Source organism: Cupressus sempervirens, chromosome 2 (genome assembly GCF_028749045.1).
Source record: "Cupressus sempervirens isolate cs-2001-9-10 chromosome 2, ASM2874904v1, whole genome shotgun sequence".
Classification (NCBI taxonomy): domain Eukaryota; kingdom Viridiplantae; phylum Streptophyta; class Pinopsida; order Cupressales; family Cupressaceae; genus Cupressus; species Cupressus sempervirens.
Window position 1 is genome coordinate 292156667 of NC_143119.1, and position 26395 is coordinate 292183061.

Consider the following 26395-nt stretch of genomic DNA (forward strand, 5'->3'; position numbering starts at 1 on the left):
CATTGAGAAATTAGGAGAAAAATTTGAAACTATAATGACTAGTTACTTTGAATATTTTAAGAAGTCAATGAATCAGAGACTCAAGATTCCAGTTTCCTTAGTGGAGAAACATTATAATGATGTATGTTTTCTTGTTGATGTTGACTACACATTTTTGCAAGCTACCACAACAAGGGTAAGATGGGTGAGACACTTAGGTTATGAGGTAAATGTAGATGAAGCCTTAGTAGCCATAATAGCCCTAGTTGTAAAGGAAGTAGATAAGACTACTAAAGTCTTTGCAAACTATGAGATGGTGAATTAAAAAATTGCCATGAAACTAAAAACTGCCTCCACAATCAAGAATAAGAATAAGCTGGTTAAGAAGCTAAAAGTAAAATTTAGAGAAGGTGTAGAAGAGGAAGGGGAAGAAGAAGAGGAGGATGAAGAGGAAGAACAAGCACAAGCATAAGAACCTCTAGCTTTGACTCAAGGCATGGGAGAAGATAAAGAAGAAGAGGAGACTAAAGGTGTTGAGGGAGAAGAAGCCAAGGAAGCATCTACCACTGTTGAGTCAAAGAAGAGAAAGACAAAGGCATAGCCAGTGGAAAAGGCAAAGAATATTTTCAAACCTAGCCAATCCAAGCCTATTGCACCTACCACTAGAGCCAACATAGCGTACAAATACCCAAAAGGCCAAAGAAAAGACTAAGTAAACTGAGCAAGGTGGATAGTAGTAGAAAAGACAAGGAAGGAAATATGTGGCACAACCAGATTCTGATGAAGAAAAGAAAGAATCAGATGATAATAGTCAATTCAAGGTGGTAAGTCACAATCCTCTCTATGATTGTGAGAAGTTATGTGAAAATGTCAGGAGCAATGTTGATTTATCTGGTTTTAGACATATTGACTTTGTTAAATTGGGAAAAGAAGAGAAAAACCAAGTGGAAGAGGCATTATATGCCATGATGTCAAAGTTTAAGAACATTCTATTAGTGTGAATAATTAATTATTATTACACTTTACTTAAGTTTACCTAGGTTAATACTTTAGCATATTAGTTGTGATGTAGACACTTAGGAATATGCACAGACATATGAGTTGTCTTTTTGACAACATACGAGTTAGCAACTTATTTAAGCACATGGTGTCTACAACATCTCTTTATGAGATACACTTATATAAACTTATCCTCTCATCACCACACAAACTCTTGTGCTCAATGGAGTATAATCCACTCTTGGTGGACATGTGCTTAGTTGTGATGTTTATCTATTTGCTGACTCCTAGTCATTCTAGTTGCCTTTATATGAAAGACAATTCTAGTGTGTATTCATCCAATCATCTGATATGCATTATCATCTTAATCATTATTGAAATTCTTATTTGATCACTATTCATCTCTCTTGTGCTATCTATTAAGCTTCTTGATCTTGGAATTGAATTATTGCCTTAGGTAAATTCTTACATGGTATTAGAGGCACGAGAGCTTCATTGCATAGCTAGTGGAGAGATTTTTTTTGCAGGTCAAGATTGGAGCTTTTTGGTGCAAATCAGATATTGGTATCACATTTAGAATGTTAAAAAATCCCCCAAGTCAACTTTTGTTTCATCAAAATTGGATATCTAAGGTGAAATCTAGAGTCATTTAATTTTTGGAGGTGTGATGACAATGATTCAGGAAAAATAATTACATAGGTGATTTTCAAACAATGATATCCCCCTCATACGAACTCATTTTTTAGAGCAATTTTTTTTGTTTTGGGGTATAATTTTATGATCTACACATTGGTGTGGGTTGTTTGTGATATCTATTCTTGAATTATTTGAAAAATTTCCAATCTTAATTTTTACAATTTCAGAGGCTTCATTCGAGCTCATATGGATACACATTTAGGTGCTATTTTTTTTGGAAGTGCATAGTTGTTGGAATTCCTTTAGAATAACTGAGAGGGGGGTGAATAAGTTATTCAAGATCTAGATGTAAAAATTAAACTTTTCATAATTCAATGAACCCATAAAACATTCTTGCCCATGCATGCATTCATTGTGTATCAACTAAAACTTATATGTTACTGTCAAATCAATTTTGCAAAAATGTAAAGCATGAAACACAACACATCCATCAAAACATTTGACATAATGATTTAACATGGAAACCCAATTTGAAAAAAACCACCAATAACATGCTACTCATTTTTCACTCTTCTAAAGTGATGCCCTATTAAAGGCCAACCCTATTAAAGGTTACAATACACATTGTTAAGTGTGACCTAGTTAAGGGATTTTAGTCACACTACTAAAAGTGAGCCTTGTTAGAGGACTTTAGGCCATTCACTTGGAATGCCACCCTGTTAAAAAAATTTCCAATGACTGTTAAGTCAATCTTACTCCAAAGAATTTACCCTAGACTGATACAATTACTAGAAAGTAACAATAAAGCTTTGATAACTTGCAACCTCACTTGCAGATTACAAATCTCTATTTAGTCCTCAATTTTACTTGGGTTCCATTCTTTTCATCTCTGACAACTTATTCACCCTTAAAACATTCATCTTCTCAAGCCTTCTTGCTTAGTATGCTATTGCAGACTCTTCTCTTAGGTCACTTGATGAAGCAAAACCCCTTTCTCCTTCTCCTTATCAGATTCTTTCCTCAAACTCTCTAACTCTTTTTCTTAATGACCAAACATTCCTATATATAGGAAATTAGAGCATTTTCCAGCTCATTATCCATCATCTAAATTAGGGTTTTTGGATAGATTAGGTAGGATACAATCTATCTACCCCATCTCTTTTTTTCTCTAGAAACTTCTCTTAGAATCCTTTTGGATTCTCCTCCAAAATAGTGTACATAAGATTCTATGCCACTAGTTCATCAACCTTATCTTTCTCGTGATTCACAAGTTCTAAGAAAACAAACTTGTCAACTTTTATTTAGCAAATCTTGGATCTTTCTCAAAATGCAACAACTTGACATTATCAATCTTCTAATGCTCAACACATGCTACATCACTCGACATCAACTGTAAAATCACTTGGCATCAACTTGATTTTACTAGTGCTCAACATCAACTAAAAGTTACTCATCATCTACTAACTTGCTTGGCATCCACTAGAATTTTCTTTCACTAGCTCTTACTATCTTTTTGCTTGGCTTGAACTAACTTTTCTCAGCACCTACTATCCACTTGGTCAAGCTTGGAAAATGAACTTTGTTTAACTTATCCTTCTGAACTTTCTAAGTGTAGCCAACCATTTTGTAACTTTAAGTAGATCATCAATACATTATGTTATCACTGTCTTAACTAATTCTTGTACTTCATTACATAATCATAACTCAACCTTTCCTCTAGGTACTTTTATTACATCTTTGTTGATCAAATCCTCCTCATCAATCAACTAAGTGATAGTACTTGAAACATATAAGCAATTATCTTACCAACAAATAGTAGGTTTGACATCAGTGACAAAACAATGATTGAAACACATAGTCTTCTTCAACAATCTTTCTAAGAAATGATCTTTTTAATCAGATATCAACAATCTCCCTTTTTGGCATTGATGGCAAACCAAACTGATCAACCAAGTCAATCAAATGATGAACATCTTGTTTCATCAAAATAACTAGGTTAAAACAATAAGCCAATACCAAATAGAGAAAAACTTGTATTAAAATTTCTCCCTCTTATCAACATATTCCATCTTCTGATTAGGTTACAAAATATAACTCCTTCTAAGTTCCTTCTTTATCTTTTCTCTTTCATATTGAACTAATCAACAAAATATCTCCCTCTTTTATTATGATCCTTCCTCTAATTGCTTTATGCTTTCTCCCTCTTTCTTGCTTTTGATATTTTGATCTTCTGATGATGTACTTTCTCCATTGTTCCTCTTGCACTTGATCAGTTTAATGTACTTTGTCCCTCTTTGACAACAATTCCAAAGACATATACTCAACGCTTGACATCTTTAATATATGCAGATATAGGCTTTTGCAAGTTTTTCATTTTTCTCCCTTTGTCACCTTGCTTGTGACTGATTTGTAGTTCCAGTTCTATGATTACTTTAGGAAATTCCTAAAGTAAGATCCACTATATAAAATTGTATTAAATGAATGTCATCTTGTTTAATGTAGGGCACTCCCTCTATCTTTTGCATAGCCTTTGATAGGGGTATCACCCTTAGTTTTCCTCTTAGATACTCATAAGCATCCTTAGGTAATGCTTTTGTGAAGATGTCAACAATTTTCTCCTTTGTGTTAATATATTCCATCTTCACCTCTTTATCTTGAACTAATTCCCTTACATAATGATATTTGATTGCAATGTGCTTTGTCTTTGTATGAATCACATGATTCTTTGATATATTGATAACACTTGTATTGTCACAATAAAGTGTCACTCGTTCTATGATTTCTTCCTCCATTCCCTTAAGTAGTTGTTTGATCCATACTATGTTTGTGTAGTTAATAGCAACAACAACATACTCTACTTTAGTAGTAGATTGGGAAGTACAACTCTGCTTCTTGCTAGTCCATGTAACAAGTCTTTTACCTAAGAAGAATGATCCTCCATTGGTGCTTTTTCTATCATCAATGTTTCTAGCCCAATCAGCATCAATGTAGGCACTCAATTCAATTTTTTTATTCTTCTTATAGTATAAACTAAACTCTTCTATTCCTTTCAAGTACCTCATTATTATTTTTATAGCCATCAAGTGATTCTCTCTAGGATTAGCAAAAAATCTTGCAACTATACCCATAGCTAATGCAATATTAGGTCTACTGTGTACTACATATTACAATTTTCCAATCATGGATCTATATAATGTTTGATTTATCTTAGCTAAATCATCATTCTTTGATAGCTTGAGCATTGTCACCATAGGTGTACTTACTGATGTGAAATCCTCTAGTCCAAATGTTTGCAATATCTCTTTAACATAGTTTGACTAAGTGATATATATACCATATTTCATCTGATATACTTGTAGTCCCACAAAGAATTTGATCCCACCAAACATTGACATTTCAAATTCTTGCTTCATCTAATTTACAAAGTCCTTACACAAAGCATCTTGTCCTCCAAATATGATATTATCAACAAATATTTTAGATAATAGTATACATTTATCCTTATTTGTCTTCATGTACAAATTGTTGTTATCATCAGTCCTTTCAAATCCAATCTTCACAAAATAAGTATGAAGCCTCTCAGACCATGCTCTTGGTGCTTGTTTCAATCCATATAAGGCTTTGTGCAGTCTACATACTATGTTCTTATTATTTTGTCAACAAAACCTTCTAGCCATTCTATGTAGACTTCTTCTTCCTTTATTCCATTTAGAAATGTAGACTTGACATCCATCTGATAAACTTTGAAACCATTGTATGCAACATAAGAAAGAAAAATTCTCACTCCTATTCTTGCAATAGGAGAAAATGTCTCACCATAGTTAATTCCTTCTTCTTGTGCATACCCTTTGTAAACTAGTCTTTCTTTTTTTCTTGTCACTTCACTATTCTCATCTAGCTTGTTTTTGAATACCCATTTGGTGCCAATCACATTCTTATCTTTAGGTTTAGTAACTAGACTCCATGTCTTGTTGTTTTCTATCTACTGAATTTCTTCTTCCATAGCCTTGTACCAGCCATCATCTTTCAATGCATCTTTCACTATCTTAGGTTCCTTCATGCTTAAAAAACATGATTCACTTCTCAATCTATTTCTCATCATTGGACTTGCATCTTTGTCTCCAATGATTTGATCTATAGGATGATGTCTTTTGACATATTTGGACAATCTTGGCTCAATTCTTATAACTATATTTTGTCTCTCAACTTTAGTGTCATTGTGTACATCTCTATCAGGTGTTTCAACATCTCTTTCATGTATACTAATCTCAGAATTAGAATGTGCATTTTCCTCATTCTGCAACTTGACATCTAAATGCAACTTAGTTCCTAAATTCAACTCGACATTCATAGGTTGTGACTCAGTAGTTATTGATACTTGCTATTGGTTTGCAACTTGATTTGTAGCATCTTCTTCAACAAGAATTCCTTCATAGAAGTATAGAAATGATTTGTATTCTTTTGGTTCCTTTGTAGGTTCAACCTCATGTACTTTTGTAAATTTATCAAAATTTACATTTGCACTTTCCACAATTTTGTTACTGTTAGTGTTTAAACACTTGTAAGCTTTACTTCTTGTGGAGTAACCAAGGAATATACCTTCTTCACTTTTTGCATCAAACTTTCCACTCCTAACATCTTTAAGAATGCATCATTGTTACATTTGCTTCCAAATACCTTAAAGTATTTCACATTAGGTGGATATATATACCATAGTTCAAAAGGTGTTGAATGAGTACCTTTCTTGACTTGTTCATGGTTCAAGGTATATACAACAATACTTATAGCTTCTCTCTAGTATTTCAGAGCAACATTCTTCTCCATCATAAGTGTTCTAGCATAGTCCATTATAGACCTATTTCTTCTTTCAACAATTCCATTTTGTGGAGGGGTCCTAGGTGCAGATTTCTATCTTTTGATTCCTTTGTTATTACAGAACATCTCAAACTCATTTGAAGTTAATTCTCCTCCTCTATCTAATCTCAAACATTTTAGACTTTTACCTATTTCTTTTTCAACTCTTGCCAAGTACCACTTAAACATTTGAAAAGCATCAAATTTTTGTTTTAGAAACATGAATGTCATCATCCAAGAGTAATCATCAACAAATAGCATTATGCACTTATCTCTTTTGTAGCTTTGCACTTTAATAGGTCCACACAAGTCAATATGAATAATTTCTAGTATTTTTTAGAGGCATCGGCTTTATTTTTAGAGCTTGACTTTGTCATCTTGTCTAGCTGACCTTGTTCGCATACTATATTATCTAGTTTCTTCAACTTAGGAAAACCTCTAACTCTTTTCATGTTACTAATACTAATCAAATTATCAAAATTAACATGACATAATCTCTTGTGCTAAAGTCGTACATCATCAAATTTTTCAATAAGACAAGTAGCGTCTTCTATATCTAGACAGAATAGATTACTTCTAGTTTGATCACCTTTTCCAATAAAGTTTCCAATTGTGTCATATATCTTGATAGTTTTATTTTGAAACTCAACTTTTCATCCTAAATTATTCAATTGTGACACACTTAGCAAGTTTTAATTCAATCCTTCAACATAGTAAGTATTGTTGCATGAAATCTTGTACGTGAGTTTGATAGACCCTTTTCCTTTTATCAAGCATGGTGCATCATTACCAAACCTTACACTATTTCCATCATAAAAAGTTAAAGTAATAAATGTACTTTTTTCTCTAGTCATGTGATGTGAGCATCCACCGTCAATGATCCATTTATCATTCTTGTTGATACAAATCACAAGTGCAGTTGCCTCATCCTCATTAGAATCATCCTTCATTGTAACATATACCACTTCATCATCATGTTCATCAGAGTCATGTTTATCAGTAATGTAACATGACTTCTTTTCTTTGTCTCTATAGTCTTACCATCATCTTCTCTTCTATTTTTGTGCTTGTTTCCTTCTTTATAGTTCTTCTTCTATGTACAACTTGTAGCAATATGACCAACTTCATTGCAATTGAAACAAATGATGGGTAACTTACCTTTGAACTTGTCTTTTCCTCTGTGAAATCTTCTTGCTGGCAATGCTTCCAATTGTTCAATGTCTTCCTCATTTGTGTTGCTATCATTGGATGCAAAATTTATCTTTCTTTTCTTCTTGTTATTCTGCTTTACCTCCTCAAAATTCTTCCATAACAATTTTTCTTTGAAAGTTGATTTAATACTCTCTGGTTTGTAGTTGTCAAAATTAGATAGCTCAAAAGTAGTGAGTTTTCCTACGAGACCTTCAAGGCTTGGATCATTTCCTAGTATACATATCTACTCTTGGATTGAAAAAACTCTAATGGCATAAATAGGCAATAAAGTCCTGAAGTCTTTACTTGGCACAGTATCATCATTTATTTTACTAGTAGCACCTTTTGTTGCACTAACAACTTCTTTTATCCTAGCAACATATTGAGAAATATTCTCACCTTCTTCCATTCTCATGTCATCAAAACTACCTCTGAGACTCTTTGACTTAGCTCTTTGAACATTTTTTTCTCCTTCATAGATGGTGGCCAAGGAATCCCACATCTTCTTTGCACTGTCAAGACTTTTGATATCATCAAATTTGGCATAGCTTAGGGTAGAGGCAATCTCCAACATTGTCTAATTGTGTTCTTTCTTTTTCTTCATATCTTTAGTAGTTAGGACTCTTGCTGGATCAACATGCTCCACTGAAATGCAAGATTGTGCATGGTCTACAAGTGCTCAAAGGTGTAGCTCCATCAAACCTTTCCATGCAAGAAAGTTATCTCTGTCTAGCTTGGGTACTTCTCTTTTTGACATCTTGATCTTTGTGCTTCTAGTACCTTAAAACTAATCCTCTTAAGTAGATGGCTCTGATACCAATTGTTTGAATTCCTTCAGAATAATTTGGGGGGGGGTGGCGGGGGGTGGTGAATCAGTTATTCAAGGTCCACATGTATAAATAAAACTTTTCACAATTTAGTGAACCCATAAAACATTCTTACCCATGCATGCATTCATTGTGTATCAACTAAAACTTATATGTTACTGTCAAATAAATTTTGTAGAAATGTAAAGGGGTAAAAGTACAAAGCTATGTCACCTATCAAGATGACTTATCAAAATGACTGAATTTGATTATTTCTATCTAAAAATTAATTTTGTTAAAACATATGATCTAGATAAATTTATTTTACCTAAGTTATATATGTTCTCACACTTTTCCAATTGCAGATGTCTATTAAATGCATGTTTTATACTAGTTTATATCTGATTACTAAAGAAATAAAATTATTTTATAAAAGTGGCATTTTAGTAACTCTTAATATTTTTTATGATGTTTTTTAATAACATATAAACACCATTTTATAGAGCTCAAAGTCAAGAATATTCTCATGTAGAGTTTATAATGTTTTAGTTAGATATAGTATATTGTAATTAAAAAATTCTACAAGCACCTATTTTAACACTCGAAAATATGTTAGTTTTGAGAAAGAAAAAAATATTAATTAATATCAAAAAAATATAAATATTATATGACATTTTAGAGGACAAAGTCCTCTTCTAGAAAGTATAATTTTTCTCTTAGTTAGAATAGATTTGTTTTGAAAAATGTGGTGGGAGATGAAAACTATCAATTTTAGGTGAGTTGAAATTTGATTCATTATAAAAGAGAAAATATAGGTCTAAAGCTGATTTTTATTATTTATTGTTCTAGCTATATATATTATTTATAACATAGTCTAAGATCAAAAGGAAATACATTTATTTCCTTATAGTTTTGTGGTGGGAACTACACCCCCAATTTTTAACATTTTTCAGCAGCTCAAAGATTATCTTTAAAAATTAGGAAAATATATTAATTCTTATTTCAAATAATTATTAAAAATTATAATCCTAAACTTTATCAATTTCTTCACATTTCATTAGTTTACTTCATTTTCAAATTCAAGATAATAGTACCAATTTTATGTCATTGAAGGTGAACAGTTATACTTTTGTTAGCCTTTTCCTTTATAAAATAGTGACATAGGTTTTGTGCTTTCAACCAAAGCATGAAACACAACACATCCATAAGCACATTTGACACAATGATTTAATGTGGAAACCCAATTTGCGAAAAACCACCAGTAACATGCTACTCCTTTTTCACTCTTCTAAAGTGATGCCCTGTTAAGGGCCAACCTTGTTAAAGGTTATAATACACACTGTTAAGTGTGACCCAGTTAAGGAATTTCAATCACCCTACTAAAAGTGAGCCTTGTTAGAGGACTTTAGGTCATTCACTTGGAATGTGACCCTGTTAAACTATTTTCCAATGATTGTTAAGTCAACCTTACTCCAAAGGATTTACCCTAGACTAATACAATTGTTAGAAAGTAATAGTAGAGCTTTGACCTAATACAACTTATAACCTCACTTAAAGATTATAGATCTCTATTCAATCCTCAATTCTACTTGGCTTCCATTCTTTGCAGCTGTAATAGTTTGTTCACCCTTCAAGAATTCATCTTCTTAAGCCTTCTTGCTTAGTATGCCATTGCAGAGTCTTCTCTTGGGTCACCTGATGAAGCAAAACCCCTTTCTCCTTCTCCTTATCAGATTCTCACCTCAAACTCTCTAACTCTTTTGCTTCATGACTAGACATTCCTATATATAGGAAATTAGAACATTTTTCCACTCACTATCCATCATTTAAATTAGGGTTTATGGATGAATTAGGTAGGATACAATGTATCTACCCCATATCTTGTCTTCTGTAGAAACTTCTCTTAGAATCCATTTGAATTCACCTCCAAAATGGTTTACATAAGATTTTGTGCCACCAACTCATCAACCATACCTTCCTCCTGATTCACAAGTTCTAAGAAAACAAACTTGTTAGCTTTTATTTGGAAAATCTTCAATTTTTTTCATAATGTAATAGCTCGGCATTATCAATCTCCTAATGCTCAACACATACTACATCACTTGAAATTAACTATAAAATCACTTGGCATCAACTAGATTTTACCAGTGTTCAGGATCAACTAAAAGTTACTCAACATCTACTAACTTGCTCGGCATCCACTAGAATTTTCTTTCACTTGGCTCTTATTGTCTTTTTTCTTGGCTTGAGCTAACTTCACTCGACACCTACTATCAACTTGGTCAAGCTTGGAAAATGAACTTTATTTAACTTATCCTTCTAAACTTTCTAAGTGTAGCCAACCATTTTGTAACCTCAAGTAGATCATCAATACATTATGTTATCACTGTCTTAACTGATTCTTGTACTTCATTACATAATCATAACTCAACCTTTCCTCTAGGTACTTTTATTAAATCTTTGTTGATCAAATCCTCCTCATCAATCAACTAAGTAATAGTACTTGAAACATATAAGTAATTATATTACCAGCAAATAGCAGGTTTGACATCAGTGACAAAATATTGATTGAAACACATAGTCTTCTTCAACAATCTTTCTAAGCAATGATCTTTTCAATTAGATATCAACAATAATTTTTTGTCTACTTTCTGGATCTGGTATCAGTTTGGAGTAATTTTGAGTAGACATTGTAGTTTCAACATTTGTCATTTTTTAGCCTATTTTGGCACTTGTAATTAAGTAGATCCTTGAGAGATCTTGTGTCTTATCTTGTTGAATCATATATAGCTTCATATTTTTTGTTGTAACCATCAAAATTAGAAGTCCACTTTGGTTCATTTTTACAAGTGGCCAATTGTACACACACTTAGTACAAAGTGCCAAAGCATCTATTTTTATGGGGAGGGGGGGTTGCATTGATTAGTACATCATGGATGAGGAAGATTTAATTACCTTCACAGCACAAAACTATAAGAAATGGAGTAAATTAGTTCTCACTTATCTTAGTGAGCATAATGCATTGTCATATGTGAAAGGACTTTCATACAGTGTTGACACTATTACAATCATTTTTCATGCACTCTTTCTACATATGGATATGGAGGTTATGGATTCACTTGATGACATGAAGTCAACTAATTTTTATGATATTTGGATCTATATTTGGGAGATGTATGGAAATCCACATGTTCCTCCATTCCCAAAAGATCTTTTACCTCTAGTTGAGATCACTACATCTATTGTTTCTCTTGATGATGCTTGTATTCACATAGTCATGGATTCACATGATTTACTGCAACAAGATATTCATCATCTTCCAGACTCAATTCCTTGGGATGACTTCTTGACAGACATTGCAAGTTTGTTTGTGGAGTCCTACATTGAGGATATGAGAGACACTATTGATGATATACATCTTCTCTTTATTGAGGATGATACTTCCTTAGTTGTTGTGAGGGAACACTCTAACCCTCATGATTCTCCCATTGATCTTTCTTTTGAGTTTGACATGATTGTAGATACTTTCTTAAAACTTTTACAAGAGGTCCCTTTCACTTTAGAGAATACATTTGAATCTTTGGACATTGCTTTACATGAATCTTAAACTTCACTTGAGATGTCAGATTGCATGGTTGATCATACTCATGTGTTGTAGATTCCTATACAGTTTCCTACGACAAATTAAATTTTGAGAGTTCTTCCTATTGATTGGGGAGGATTCTTTTGTACACCCATGCCACCATTTCTTCCTCAAGGGAGAAATATCATTCAATTTTCATGGTGCTACTTCTACATTGATCTAGGAGCATATTTCATGGGTGCAGATTTTACATTGAGGGGGGGCTTCTTTGTTTCTCTTCCTACTTATTCTTTTGAGGAGGCATCTTGGTCTTTGGAGTTTGATCCACATTCCTATACAGAGCAGTTGCCATTGGTTCCTTGTCTATCACCTTCTTCTATTGGACTTGATCTTGATTGGTTTGTGACACCTTCATTATTCAAGGACATGGTGACACATCTTCAAACTTCAGAGACAACATACTTCATATTGATTCCCCTACCATCTTCCTATCCACAATGGGAATTATACTTGTACCTATACTTGGTGTATCTTCTTCCTAAAGGGAGAAAGGTCACTTATAGGCATTGGATACTTTTTTGTCTTCATGAAATCCTTGTAGGAGATTATTCAATATGGGGGGATACCATCATGTATTTTGTCTTATGGGGGATATATGCTTGTACATACATGATGTATGTCATACTAGGGGGGTTTTGATTACTCCATCCTTGCATGCATCTTACATTTCTTCATCTCTATTTTTAGAGGAGGTTTTTCCCATTAGGTTTTCCCTCTTTCTCCATTTTCAGAGAGATTTCATTGCATAGCATTGTATGTAGAGAATTGCATTTGTACATGGGTACCTAACATGGCCTAGTAGCTGAGACCCACACTGCATCTTGCATTTAGCTTTGTGAGCTTAAGTGCATTCCCCTAAGTAGCACTTAAGGGGGCTGGGGGGGGGGGGGGGGGCACAGTGTTAGTGTAAATATTTAATTATTATTACACTTAAGTTTACTTAGGTTAATGCTTTAGCATATTAGTTTTCATGTAGACACTTAGGAATATACATAGACATATGAGTTGTCTTGTTGACAACACAGGAGTTAGCAACTTATTTGAGCACATGGTGTCCACAACATCTCCTTATGAGACACACTTATGTAAACTTATCCTCTCATCATCGCACAAACTCCTTTGCTCAATGGAAGATAAACCACTCTTGGTGGACATGTGCTTAGTTGTGATGTTTATCTCTTTGTTGACTCCTAGTCATTCTAGTTGCCTTTATATACAAGGCAATTCTAGTGTATATTCATCCAATTATCTGATGTGCATTATCATCTTGATTATTATTGAGATTCTCATTTGATCACTATTCCTCTCTCTTGTGCTATCTATTGAGATTCTTGATCTTGGTGATGAATTATTGCCTTTGAAAAATTCTTACACACTTCCCTAGAATTTGCCAACTCAATACCAAAAGGTTTATATGATATTGTTGAGCAAAAATGGCATTATTGTTTGAATTTGGAAAGATTGATCAGGGAAACAACATTAGCCCAAGGAATGCCAAAGTTGAAAAAGGGAAAAATTGCTAAGGCTATCAAGAGATATGCAATTAGGTTCAAACCTAAATATAAAGACTTTAGCATTCTCCAATATAACATTGAGGATGTGAAAAAGTCAACACAAATCTAGAAATTCATTTATGGGTTGACCACTATGATGCAAGGAGGACCTAACCCTTTAGAAGGTAAACATGATGTTAAGGATGATGATAATAAGGAAAATCATGATAAAGAAGATGATAAAAAAGATAATATAGTTGTGGTAGAGACAAAAGAACAAAATGATGACAAGGCAATAGCTGAGCAACAACAAGATGAATAGAGTCTGTAGGACACACAAGTACCGAGTGTCAGTCCTCCCCATGACACAACCAAAACCATTGAAACCATATTTGCTAAGGATGTTTCTAATGCATTAGCTATTGTCACTTAGGTTTGCAACTTTGGTCTAGAACTAGATATGTATTTGAAGCTCAGAGTCGCCAAGTACTTTGAAGAATGAGCCTCTTGAAGGCTTAAACACCGAAGCTAGTACTATCTCCTCGGTATTGATCTTGAAATCTTCCCTTTTGACACCAGTAGGCTTGAAGTTTTCTAAGATGTTGTCCCATTGAGCGTGCCAAAAAATGTTGTCACTTAGGTTTGCACCCTTGTCCAAAGCCTATGCATGAGGACAACCTAGTGAAACATGGAAACAACCTCCAAGCTGTGGGACTTGAGCTATGAGGTTGAGTCTCTGAAGAAGGTCGGCTTCCTCTTACTATCAGGATGCACCTAACTACTCTTGGAGAGGAAAACAAAGAAGGAGAGCATGAAAGAAAATCTACCTAATCTAATCTAAAGAGGTGATGCACCAAAATAGAGTGTTCAGACCAATCTCTGCCCATATATGCACTTTTGAACCAGAATGAAACTAAGGATATACACATTCAGACTTGCTTTAATCTAATAATCACATGCAGATCAGAAGACCAAGATGAATGACACAAGGAAAGAGAGATTTTCTTATATTATCATTCATAGGCCAAGGAGATATAGTCATGTAGATCATAGATCTCTGCAAAACACCAGTAAGAGGCAAAGAGTTCTGCACTTTCAAACCAATGGCAACTAAACTCAATTAAAATGGGCCACATGGACCAATAACCTCTTTCCTTTCTACCACCTTGCAAGGTCTTCCTGAGTTGCCACCCCTTTCATTACTAAATCTTCTCAAACTCCAACTGCGACAGTCACAATAAGTGTTGGCCACTAATCGTTACTGCCTCCATCGGACCACTAGTACAAAAACAACAAAATGTGATTAAAAAAACCACTAAAATTTGTATATATGTGACTAAAATCAATCAGATGACTAATAGTAGTTAATATCCAGTCATTTATAACGCTACTAAATTTACTACTAAACAATTTAAGTCACTTATTTGATCACTGATTTTGATCATCAATTCAGTCACATATTTAGTGGTATATGTAGTAGTATATTTAATCACATATTTAGTGGTATATGTAGTAGTATATTTAACCACATATTTAGTTGTATATTTGATAGTTGAATTAGTCACATATTTAGTGTTATATTTAGTAGCATATTTAATCACATATTGAGTATATTTACTCACATATGTAGCAGTGTATTTAGTAGCATATTTAGTAGTATATGTGGTCATATATTTAGTAGCATATTCAATAGCATATTTAGTCACATATTTGGTAGTGTACTTGGTCATAATAGGGCATGATGGAATCGAACCACCATCCTCCTGCTTATAAAGCAAGTGCTCTTCCATTGAGCTAGGACCCTTTAAAGAATACAAGATAAATTATTATTTATTTCATTTCATTCTTAATATAGCACCCAAAAATGTTACGGACCTATATTGCTTGAAATGGGGGCAACAAGGCAACATCCAATCAAGCTAATAGTTTAAAGGCTCCTTTTATTTCAAAAATTAATTCCAATTTGTCAAACATAAATCAGTCAAAGGAAAAGGGAACTAGGGTAATAGATTTAAAATTTTAAAATGGTGTCCAACTTGTTACTAACAAGGTAGAAGTGCATGTAGTGACTAGAAGATTGCTTCAGGTGTGTCATCCAAAAATAGACACTCTATACTAGATATAGTGTCATTGCCTTAATGACACTCTGCAATAGCCATTGGCATGACACTCCACTAATAGATGAAATGCCACCAGTCATAAACAAATGACCCAAAAAAAGCACACACTAAACTCTTCATAATCCATACCATCCATGTACCTATCAATAAAAGAATGTTTTCTTGTGCCTCATTTTTGCGGTTAACCACATCTAACAATTTTTAAAAACTTAGACATTAACAATAATAATACAATGAGAATATCTACACCACAATAAATAATGCAATTGAATAATATTCTTAGTGCACACAAATAACAATTTCTAAAAACTTAAATGTAACACTAAAATCTAGTGAGACTATTTATATAATACTAAATAATGGAAAATAATAATGTTCTCAGTGCACCAACTTCTTCAAAATTAGCTAACATCATTCACAAAACAAAGTACAAGTTCTATAAAGCCTACAACAAAAAATAGTCTAGAGTTGGAGAAAGATAAAAAATCTCAAACTATGTCATTTAATCCCAAAAGAAAAGTTCTTGTGAAACATTATCCAAAAATTTGAGTTGGTAAGTGTTCACTAAAAAATATGCAAATAAATCCCAATAAAACATCACATAAGAATAGCAATCACCAAGCCAACTAGGCAATGATCTAGTAGTGTAGCAGAGCAATTTCCATGCTAATGATGGGCTCAAGATGTATTGGCCTTGCTTCAGAAGATGGTGAATCTGCAATAGTGCAGGCTACACCAGTAAAGGTTGGATGGCAGTGAGTTCTAACAAAGTTTGGTTCCTCAATTAAAGCTTCTAATTCTTGAGAGTATTCTAAGTTGTCCATGTTGCATTCCCCAAATGATTAGAAAACAAAGTAGCATGAGTTATTACTTATTAATAGTTTATCAAGTTTGGGAAACAAAAATGCACCAAGTACCTATTCTTGTTGTTGTTGTTGTTGTTGTTGCTGCTGAATTTGTTGTGCACCACCCCTCCTTCCACCCATTCTTTATCCTTGTTGGCTTTGCCTCTGTAATTGAAACATTAGCATAAAATTATGAATGAAAATTATAATTTTCTTTGATAGGCCCTCTTGAAGAGAATTTGTCATCTTATCCTCCAATAATGCTACCTCAAAACAAACCCTAGTATCTATACTGTTATTATCAAGTTCCTGAAAGATACATATTCTCATGTTAAAACTGAAAAAGTATTCCTATTAGGAAGAACGTATTAATATATGATCTCAATTTGCATACCATTATGAATGGATCTTATTTTTATTGGTAAGATCATGCTCATCAAAAAGATCTTGTAATCATTAGCCCACTTGTGAATAGGTAATTCAGTGATTATCAATGTGGTGTTTTCAATCTGCTTTAGAATACCACTAATTGTATAGGTCACATCATTCTCCTTCGTAGTCGTCCATTCAATCTTGCTCTAAAAGCATAACAATGACAAAACAGATGTAATTTCTCAACAAAATATAATAGTCTAAACAAACCAGCAAAATCTCAAATAGCTCCATTGGCTAAATTGATTCATATTAAGCATCTTACATTTGTAACATCCCTTGGATTGTAATTTGGCATGAAGGTACTCCAACCCGTTCTAATCCCTTCACTTCCATTCACAAGTACCATTGGTATGATTGGAACATACCTGAACAATAAAGGAAATAGCAATTAAACAAAACCTACAAGTGTTAAGATGAAGTTAAATAAGAGAAACCTTTTCTTGTTTGACAAAATTCCACTTGAAACAACAAAACAAAATTTTCCTTTGCCCTGGCTTCAAGCCATCAACCATTGATGGAATAGATCTTTGCAGATCAGCCCTCGAAAACACAATGAGCTCCTTGTTTACAAACTCCTTATAAGAGATAAGTTTTTCACTTTGGTCCAAATATCTCCCAGCCTGACAATGTGATAAACTCACTATTAGTATTATGATAAAAACAATATCATTTAGTTAAAATTTTAATCCTAGTGGCTCAACACTACATCACCTCAAATTGTCTCAACAAATTTTTTCTAGCCTCAATCTTCTTCTTGTTGAAGGCTAGTTCAATTGCATCTCCATCTTTCTCATTATCCCATTTAAAATATTTTTTGTGCTTTTCTAGATTACTGAAATGCTCCTTATCCTCTTTAGAGTTACTGGTACCCAGACCTGTGTAGTCCATGGAACAAGTAAAATTTTAGTAAGACATCTAATTAAAGAGCCAAAATTCAGAACAAAAAACAAAAAATGATCCAAAATTACCTTATAGTACTTTATGGTCCAACCTGATATTGATCCACTAATTAACTCTCTCCAAGATTCGTATTTAGGAAGGGTGTAAGAGGATAGTACATTTCCATTCTTGTGTGTTGCCTGCATCAACAAGATGAATGTTTGGGGATGTAGAATATTATGCTCACAAATCAATGCAATAGATACAAAAAATTTATATGAGAGTAGGTACAGAAATATAGATACAAAACTCCATAAGAAATGAAGGAAATTTGAGAAAAGATGGCTCGTTGTAGTGTATGAAGTTGATAATCAATCCCTTGATGTGGGAACCATCGTGATCCTACATCAGCAAAAGAACAAAATAAAAAAGAACCTCACTCAGGTGGATCTACCATATTTAAGCATAAGATCTACAATCCCTAACAAAGACAACGTACCTAATCTATCATTATCATTAGATGGCCATATCTTAAAGATTTAATGTTTTCATATACTTTATTGTGCTGTAGACCAAGGATTTTTTTTTATATTTTCAGTTTCCTGATTTTCTGAAATTTATTTATGTGAGGCTTCCCTCACATTAAGAAGCTTGCCTCTAAGAGGAAATACACCATAATGATCTCAAACAACAATAGTTATTCCTGCCAACTGATATCAAAAAAAAGGCCGAGGATTAAAAAATTCTAATTTATAGATTGATGGAAACAAGTCATAATACAACCCATTTTTCAAATAAAGAACAAGCACTTACAGCAAGAGCCTTGGCTGAGTCACCCTCTGTTAAAATTAAAGTGCACTTTTTAGATTCCTTTCCACCAGCTTTATTTGCATCTTCAAGTTTGGGGATGTCATGGCAATATTTTTTCTTAGTTCCATCGGTTTTCTTAAGCTCTTTTTTTGTTTGAAATCTACCCATGCTAGTATACTTTCAAGTACACAGTTTGATATTGTAGTCATCAAGTCAAATAACATCTAAATCATATGCGAAGAATATGCATGAATAGGACATGTAAACATGTGGAAGAATGAGCCCAACTTTGCACAAAAATGCACCATTTATCAATATTTAGTTGTGCCAAGCCATTCTCTCAAAAATGACCACAAAACTAAATGGAATCAGCATCAGTATTCAAATTCTGCCATCACAATAAGTCGTGCTTCTTTTCTTTAAATTCCTTGATCAACAATAGTGCATTTGTTCATTTATCTGCAGTTTTACTTTATAGCATAAACTTGCATTATCAGATACAATGGTATTAAGACTCACAGGCAAAACAAATCGCCTCAAAATGTAAGTGACAAATTTAATTTATCACAAAGCCAAGATCCATTTTTGGATTACAACCTAATACAAATGCAGTAATTAGAACTATATATTTTTAGTAAAATTCACCAAAGAACTCAACCATGCTCTCTGTCTTCACTCTTTTACACAAGGCTCCAAACATGGCTATCAAAAGATGACAGAGATGCAAACAAGAAAGAACAACAACTTCAGACAGGTTTATTTAATCCTCAACATCAGCTACACCATCCTCTTCACTCACCATTACAAGTCAAAAGAAAAGTGAGAAATCACGCCAAACAGTACATTAAATGCAGTTATACACATCTATTAGATGTGAAAAGAGAAAGACATGTAGCTCTCTTATACAAAGCTTAGGGATATGCTAAAAATTACAGTAATGGTACACCTTGAACGAGGCAAATTTACTACAACAGATCATTACAGTGCCCCAAAAGTCACCTGGTGAAGGATGATATGTAACACAATTAGTGAACTCCAGTTCTCATGCTTCAATATTTACCAGCCAGACTGTGATGCTTGAATTCAAGATTTGATCCAGAATTGTTTCAGAGTTCTGATTTTATTTCATATTATTTCCAAATAGTATCGGCCCATATCGAAGGACACAATAACACTATTTCTGGCAGTTATGGGTTAGAGCCAATTCTAGTGTTTATCAATAATTTCATCTGATTGAGTATGGAATTCCTTTTTTTGAAATCGATATTATGATATTATCAGTTGGCTTACTAAAATCCAATTTGAATGGATGGGAATATAAATTGGTTCCATGAATCTGTTACTAAATGAGTTAAATATTATTTTACAATATAGTTTTAATGCTTGATATTAAAAGGATCTCCCTTTTAAAAGTTTTAAAAAAAATGCTAATGCTACCGGGTCTGAGAATGAAGGCATGATTTGGAAATGAAAGGTTAGTTCTCTTCTATGAAAATGAAAGCCAATTTATAATCGGTTCTGCATAGTAATTTTTTTAGATTAACTTCTTGGCCAAATGTAGTATGGATTTTATTAGTTTATTACTAATCAATTGGAGATGATTATATAAGGAGACCAAATTAAATTAATTCCACAGAATATGTCTTCATGGTTGATTCAGAAGATCTAATTTATAGGAAAGCTAATTTTCTAATTGGGCTTATAAGTTCACATTTTGGAATATTTAATGTGTGAAGCCTATGGAAATTGGGCTATTTCCACATAAAAAGATCAGAATAAGGATGTAGAATGCTGAAGTGTAAGAAATTTGACAAAGAATACGGTCTGCCTCTAATTCTCTTATTCCAGAACAGAATAATAATGTCTAAATATGCAGATTTGAAGAGATTGTTGTGATGCATTAGGTCTTAGGTTGAAGCTCTCTGCATCAACACGCCTCTTCTATTCTCTATCTAATTTCGTAGAAGCTATCATCCACAATGCAAACAATTGCTAATCATAATTGCATTCTAATAAGGGAAAAAGGTATAAAGAAGGTGTAACGAAGAGTGAGAACTGGGTCTAGAAACCTTGAGAAGAAAGGTGTTGATGAATTTGAATAAAAGAGACAAGATGTCTAAAGTATGAAAAAAAGTCTTGATTAATTGGATATGGGTCCATTATGCTCTGTAAACATTGAACAGATTGGTATCTATGATGACATTCTCAGAAATAAAGTGCTTCCCCAAATATTGGTAATCTTGTCAATGAAGGAAATCTCAAGTTCAAAACTTCATATCCAAGCTTGTTAGATATCTCCATCATCACATGAGGCACACAAGGTGAAATGGACCTTCTAATTAGAGCATATCTTTTTCTTCTACTTGGTGGATTCCTCATTGCAGGAGGGAAAATCCATGTGAAGTAAGTAGCAGCTTTAGAAATTTCTAATGTAATTTATGGTGGGAATAAAGACCAGGTAGAGTATTTTGCAGATATTGGCTGTCTGGATCTTTTGGGTAATCTTCTTACACCACATGACCTTTGGCATGTTAGGTTTTTCCTTCAAAGGATTAGGACCATGTTACCGGTTACAATTGGGAGCCATAAATATTCAAATCTTTTCTATTGTACCCAGAAGGTGGAAGGTAATAAACATTTCAAAAGGGAAAACAAGAAAGAAAGTATGAGGTATTGCATAATGACATGACAATTGATGGCTTAAGGGAGGACACCAAGATATCAAATAGACAGCTCAAGCCAATAGACTTCAAAAGCCAAAAATAGCACATGGCCTCGCAATGAATTATCAAAGAACATCTTCAAAGAAGCAATAGAATATGATAATCAAGATGAGAAGGAAGATAGGAAGATTAATTAGTGTTGATGAAGTAATTACACTCCAAGGATAGATTAACAAGATAAATATAGTACAGATGATAAACATGAAGTCATGATGCCTACAAAGAGACAATCTGCTAGTTATCACAAGCTAAATATGCCCAAGTCTTCGAAATTTTTGCGAGGCTCCAAATTTTGAAACCATATGGAATGATAGGATATACGAGTCTTTGAAAAACAAACAACATTGAAGAAGTAGTATACATAGTTCTAATGCATAGTCCTATAAAAAAAGTAGTCATAAGTCATGTAAAACATTCATATGAATTGATCAAAAGTATTTATTGAAAAGAAGAGAATGCATTGGTTAATTTATTTGTTGTTACAACTATATCAATATGTGTGACAGGTCAAATCACCAATTACCAACAATGGACCTAGAATTTTCTTATTAGGTTTGACAAAAAAAATGTATTTAAACATAATACAAACCATTGCTAAAGAATGAAGTTTGAAGACAAGTGACTATGTAAAAAGAATAAAACTCCTAGATTCTTAAAAATATCATCTCTACTAGATTTTAAGAAGATACATAAGCTCTTATGTGCAATGGTTGATTGCAATGAGTGATTGATGATATCTACCCAGTTCATTTTGTGCATTTCAACCAAGTTAGAATGATACATGGAGTTATGAAGATGAATATGGTAATAATAGGGTATTTGAAATTCATCAATGACATGAGCTTACATCATTAATATTTTTCTTACTAAAATTAACAATTGTAAAACTAAGACTAGAGTGGGACATTATTGTTGTAAAACAAAGATCAGAGTAGGACATTATCATGACAAAAATGCTAAAGTGCACAGTGAAATGAGATATAAATATATCACAACTAAAAGACAAATAATGGAGTGAAGTTAAATCAGTCTAGGTAATAAGTAGTAGAAAACTTCAAGGATAATTATAAGAGACAGTTTTCTCTTAAATGTGGAAAAGTAGATAGAGTGTCAATTACTCAATGTTGTGATGTTGTAAAATATCAAGAGAAACTTAATGTGAATCTTAGTATAACTTATTTATTAAACTTAACTACAGTTCTCACATGTGAGAATAATCATTATAGTAAAATGAGTAGCTAAAATATATGCTGGAAGATAAAATATATATTGGAAATTAGTGTTGATCTCTCCAACATACAATCAGTTATCAATGAATCATGGACACAGCCTAGTGAAGGGTTGCAGCCATAGTTACACCACCTGTGGGGACAAGGGGACAGCAGAATGGGGGGACAATTTTCTGGGATGGGGGATAGAGGGACCTTAATTTGGGGGCAGTTGGGAGATGGTGGGGAAACGGTAGCGGGGGAACAAGAGGAGGTTGTGTATACTATACATATGGTACTTAAAATGCTAGTTATAAAAATATGTATTGCAATATAAGATATAAAAATGTCAAAGAATAAATACTTGAATACTGCATTGAATTGGAACATCAAAAATTGAACATAAATAGTCAAATAAGAAAATAGTCAAGACTGAGACATCCCCCATCATCAGTAGAGGTGGCGGAATCTGGTGAGTCTCCAAGTCCTCAATGCATCCAAGTCTCTAGGATGTGGGCTAAAAAGAGTGAGGACACATCCCTATGTTACTATGGTTGCTTGTGAGAAGCTAATGGAATGTGAACAAAAAGAATTAAACATAAGTAAAGTTTAATTCCTCTCCCGTCTAACATCATTGTATATATTTATGAGGAATGAAAAGAAAATGGTTTGTTGAGACAATTTTAAAAAGAGATACCTTCATGAATAGATGAAACTAATGAAGGATTGCAACTGACCAAACATTGTGATTAGATAATGGAATGTGTACAAAAGGCACTCAACATAAGTGAAGTTAAATTCCTCTCTCATCTAAAACTGTGGCATATACTTCTGAGCAATGAAAAAAATGATTTGCTGAGAAAAACAGACAATTTCAAAAAAGATACCTTCATGAACAGATGAAACTTTTGCTATATTTCATGCCAAAATAAGTGAACAAATAAATTATACAAAATTACACACCTTCTTGCAGATTTTTATCTTTATTATTGCTCATAAAGAAAAATAATGACTTGTTATTTTCTACATATCTGATTTAAGAACACTATATTATGTATCCTATTCGTAGGCTTTCATGGTTCTAAGTCTATTGAATAAGGCTCTATAAAACTTTGATAATATTTTCACTTTCTAATCATCCAAAAAAAGTAGAAAGCTAAATTTTGTGGATATGTGAGCTCTATACAAGAATTTTTCACAAGAGAATAATACAAGTAATAACATGTATCTCATTGTTAAATATTTTTTTCATTTTTGCGTGTCTTTGTTCAGGCAGTAATTTTTGATGCTAAATTCAAGATTTGAATTCATTATTACCAATTCATGCTCCATTGTATAAATAATTTGATATTTTCTTCTTGGTTTTGATATTTCAATGTTCACTATTCTTTCTTCCTCCAAATTATCAATGTTATAATCTACTTTAAAACAATAAAAATACCCATGTAAATAAATGTTTTTCTTCTTCTCTTTCCACAATTGAAATAGATAAGGAACTTGAAAAATCAAACAAAGAGTAAATAATCAAAATTTTGCAAAGATAAGATTAAAATATATGTTGGAGCAGAACATCACATTATTTAAACCTAGCAAGACACATATATTCTAGTAGATGTAAAAGATGGATATAACATAGTCAAATATTAATGTATATTGTCATTTGGAGGTAGTTGAAGAATAGTTTCTAAAGTAGAATTTCAATGGAAAATATAGTGAAGATGATGTTATACAATGTCAAAAGTAACTCAACAAGAACCTTAAGAAGTGAGAAGCACAATATGCTTGAAAATAGAAAATAACAATTATTATTATGAAGAACATCTGTCAAAAGACTATTTTGTGAATGGCAAAAGAAAAATATTTTACAGTGCAAAACATGGACAGTCATGTCATGTGCATAAATCAATGAAGTAAATAATAATATCATGCAGTGAGAGGTAATTGATAAAGAATCAATCTAGGGAAAGTTGGTTGCTACAAAGTTCAAAGAATAATACTTAGACAAAAGGACCGTGAGAAGTCATTAAAGAGAAACCTTCTCAATATTTTGTAAAGGCTGAAATTATTATCTGAAATATCATCTCTTTTAGCCACTAAGTTCTTCTACATTTCTAGAATTTATGTTAAGATTATTATCTTGCATATTGCAGGCTTATGTAAGATAACTACATAGACTTTATGTATCCTTTATGGTATGTTTTTTCCTGGCAACATAGGGACTAGGGTCCCAAAAAATGAAAAGCCAAAAAGTAATAATAATAAATTACCCTGAGTTTTGATGGAGTATTTTCTTTCCAACATTATCCCATTGGATAATCTAGTGTGCTTCTATAGACCAACCAAAATTAGAAAAAGGCAATAACAATGTCCCCATTCTTTATGTTTCAACCTCCCTCATTTCACAATATTTAATCAAAATATGTTTCTCGAAAGTGTGTCTATTCTTATACTGAGGAAACTTTTCCAACTAGTTGGTCAGGAAAGTGAATGAATCTTTAGCTACAATTCCAAGTGAGTGATTTATTTATATGGATCTATTCGTATTTAGTGGAGTAAAGAAACTATGGGGTATAAAATCATAAAATAAACAGGGTAAACATAGTACCCATTTGTCAGTCTCCATATTTCTTAAAATTTTAAGAAGTGTAGGATGTAAGAAAAGCCGACTCCAGTAAGGTAATCTAGTTACAGGGTATTGGCCACTACAACCCAAATTTCAGATGCATAAAAATATTCTTGATAAAACATGCATTCCATTATTTTTCCTTTTTTGATTTAAAGCAATAGGGTTGAACGTAACCAAATTCATAAATCTCTAACATTTATTCCATGAAAATGAATTGAGAAATACCTGTTTCATGTCAAAATTGATATGAAAGGGTTCAATTTGTTCAACTTCCTCATATACCACAGGGGAACATCCAGAGCCTGCCCCAAACTAATCATATATCACTAGAACGATCGATAAATTTATTTTGGGATAAAACCATTTTAAAATTACACCTTATCTTAATAGGTTTTCTCCAAAGAAAGCCCAATTAAATACCTCAAACTAAAAAGAAAAGGGAAAAGGGTTGTAGCGATTAATGGCAGCTCCTTGTGGATATGCCCTAGTTACAAAAATGCCCAAAGAATTAAAGACAAAATGATTTTTATAGAAAAAAGAAAGCACCTGATGTAAAATTGAAGGACTTGAATTTGTTTCCCTCTGAATATGCATCATCATTCCCCTGCAAATAAGTCAATTGAGAACTCAAATCTATCGATAATTTACAGAGACATTTCTAAAATTCATTTGCTAGTCCTTTGTTGGACTTGGTGGATTGTTGAAACTATATGCACTTTTAGTTTTGGCGGTTTAATGAAAATGTGTGCTTTAATTTGATTTTCGGGGTTTATTGAAAATGTGCTCTCTTTTATTATTATCTCAATTATTCAATTAAAAGTTAATTAAAATAGTTTAGATTTTTTATTCAATATAATAAAATAATAATAATTAAATATATTAAGATAAAATATTAGTTTTGTTTTAAAATGAGTTTTAAACTATCATTTTATAGTACTTATAATTATAAATATGCATCTCTATAATGTTAATTACATCATATTTAGATGACTTTGATAAGAATATGTAAAATACATTTAATTTTAAATTTGAGATTAATAAAATTAAAATTTAGATGTTTAAGACAAAATTTTAATTTTTCTTAATAAATATTTTAAATTTTTGAAATACTTTTAAACATTTCATCTCTTATAATTATGAATACAGAT

General features: G+C 32.6%; 1 protein-coding gene across 2 annotated transcripts; it reads right to left on the bottom strand.

The window, feature by feature from the left end:
• Positions 1–16254: 16254 nt before the first annotated feature.
• Positions 16255–25948, bottom strand: LOC149572218 (DNA topoisomerase 2-like). 2 transcript variants are annotated; one of them, XM_089810885.1, is made up of 8 exons: positions 25794–25948; positions 25473–25549; positions 17970–18080; positions 17713–17876; positions 17511–17621; positions 17264–17366; positions 16961–17144; positions 16255–16731 (listed from the first exon to the last, which is right to left on the bottom strand). In XM_089810885.1, the coding sequence occupies exons 6-8, from the start codon at positions 17345–17347 to the stop codon at positions 16607–16609; spliced, it is 393 nt and encodes a 130-aa protein (XP_089667011.1). In that variant the 5' UTR covers positions 17348–17366; positions 17511–17621; positions 17713–17876; positions 17970–18080; positions 25473–25549; positions 25794–25948; the 3' UTR covers positions 16255–16606. The 2 variants fall into 2 exon arrangements, 1 of the variants encoding a protein (XP_089667011.1); XR_016359005.1 differs by lacking the exons at positions 16255–16731; positions 16961–17144; positions 17264–17366 and having other exon boundaries at positions 17421–17621.
• Positions 25949–26395: the final 447 nt, after the last annotated feature.

Excerpts from the sequence above, each read along its gene's own strand:
- LOC149572218 (XM_089810885.1), bottom strand. The coding sequence starts at position 17,347 with ATGGTACTTGTGAATGGAAGTGAAGGGATTAGAACGGGTTGGAGTACC. Across the intron at positions 17,145-17,263 it reads ATCCAAGGGATGTTACAAAT|AGCAAGATTGAATGGACGAC; the intron begins GTAAGATGCTTA and ends TTATGCTTTTAG. Across the intron at positions 16,732-16,960 it reads AATAAGATCCATTCATAATG|AGGCAAAGCCAACAAGGATA; the intron begins GTATGCAAATTG and ends TTTCAATTACAG.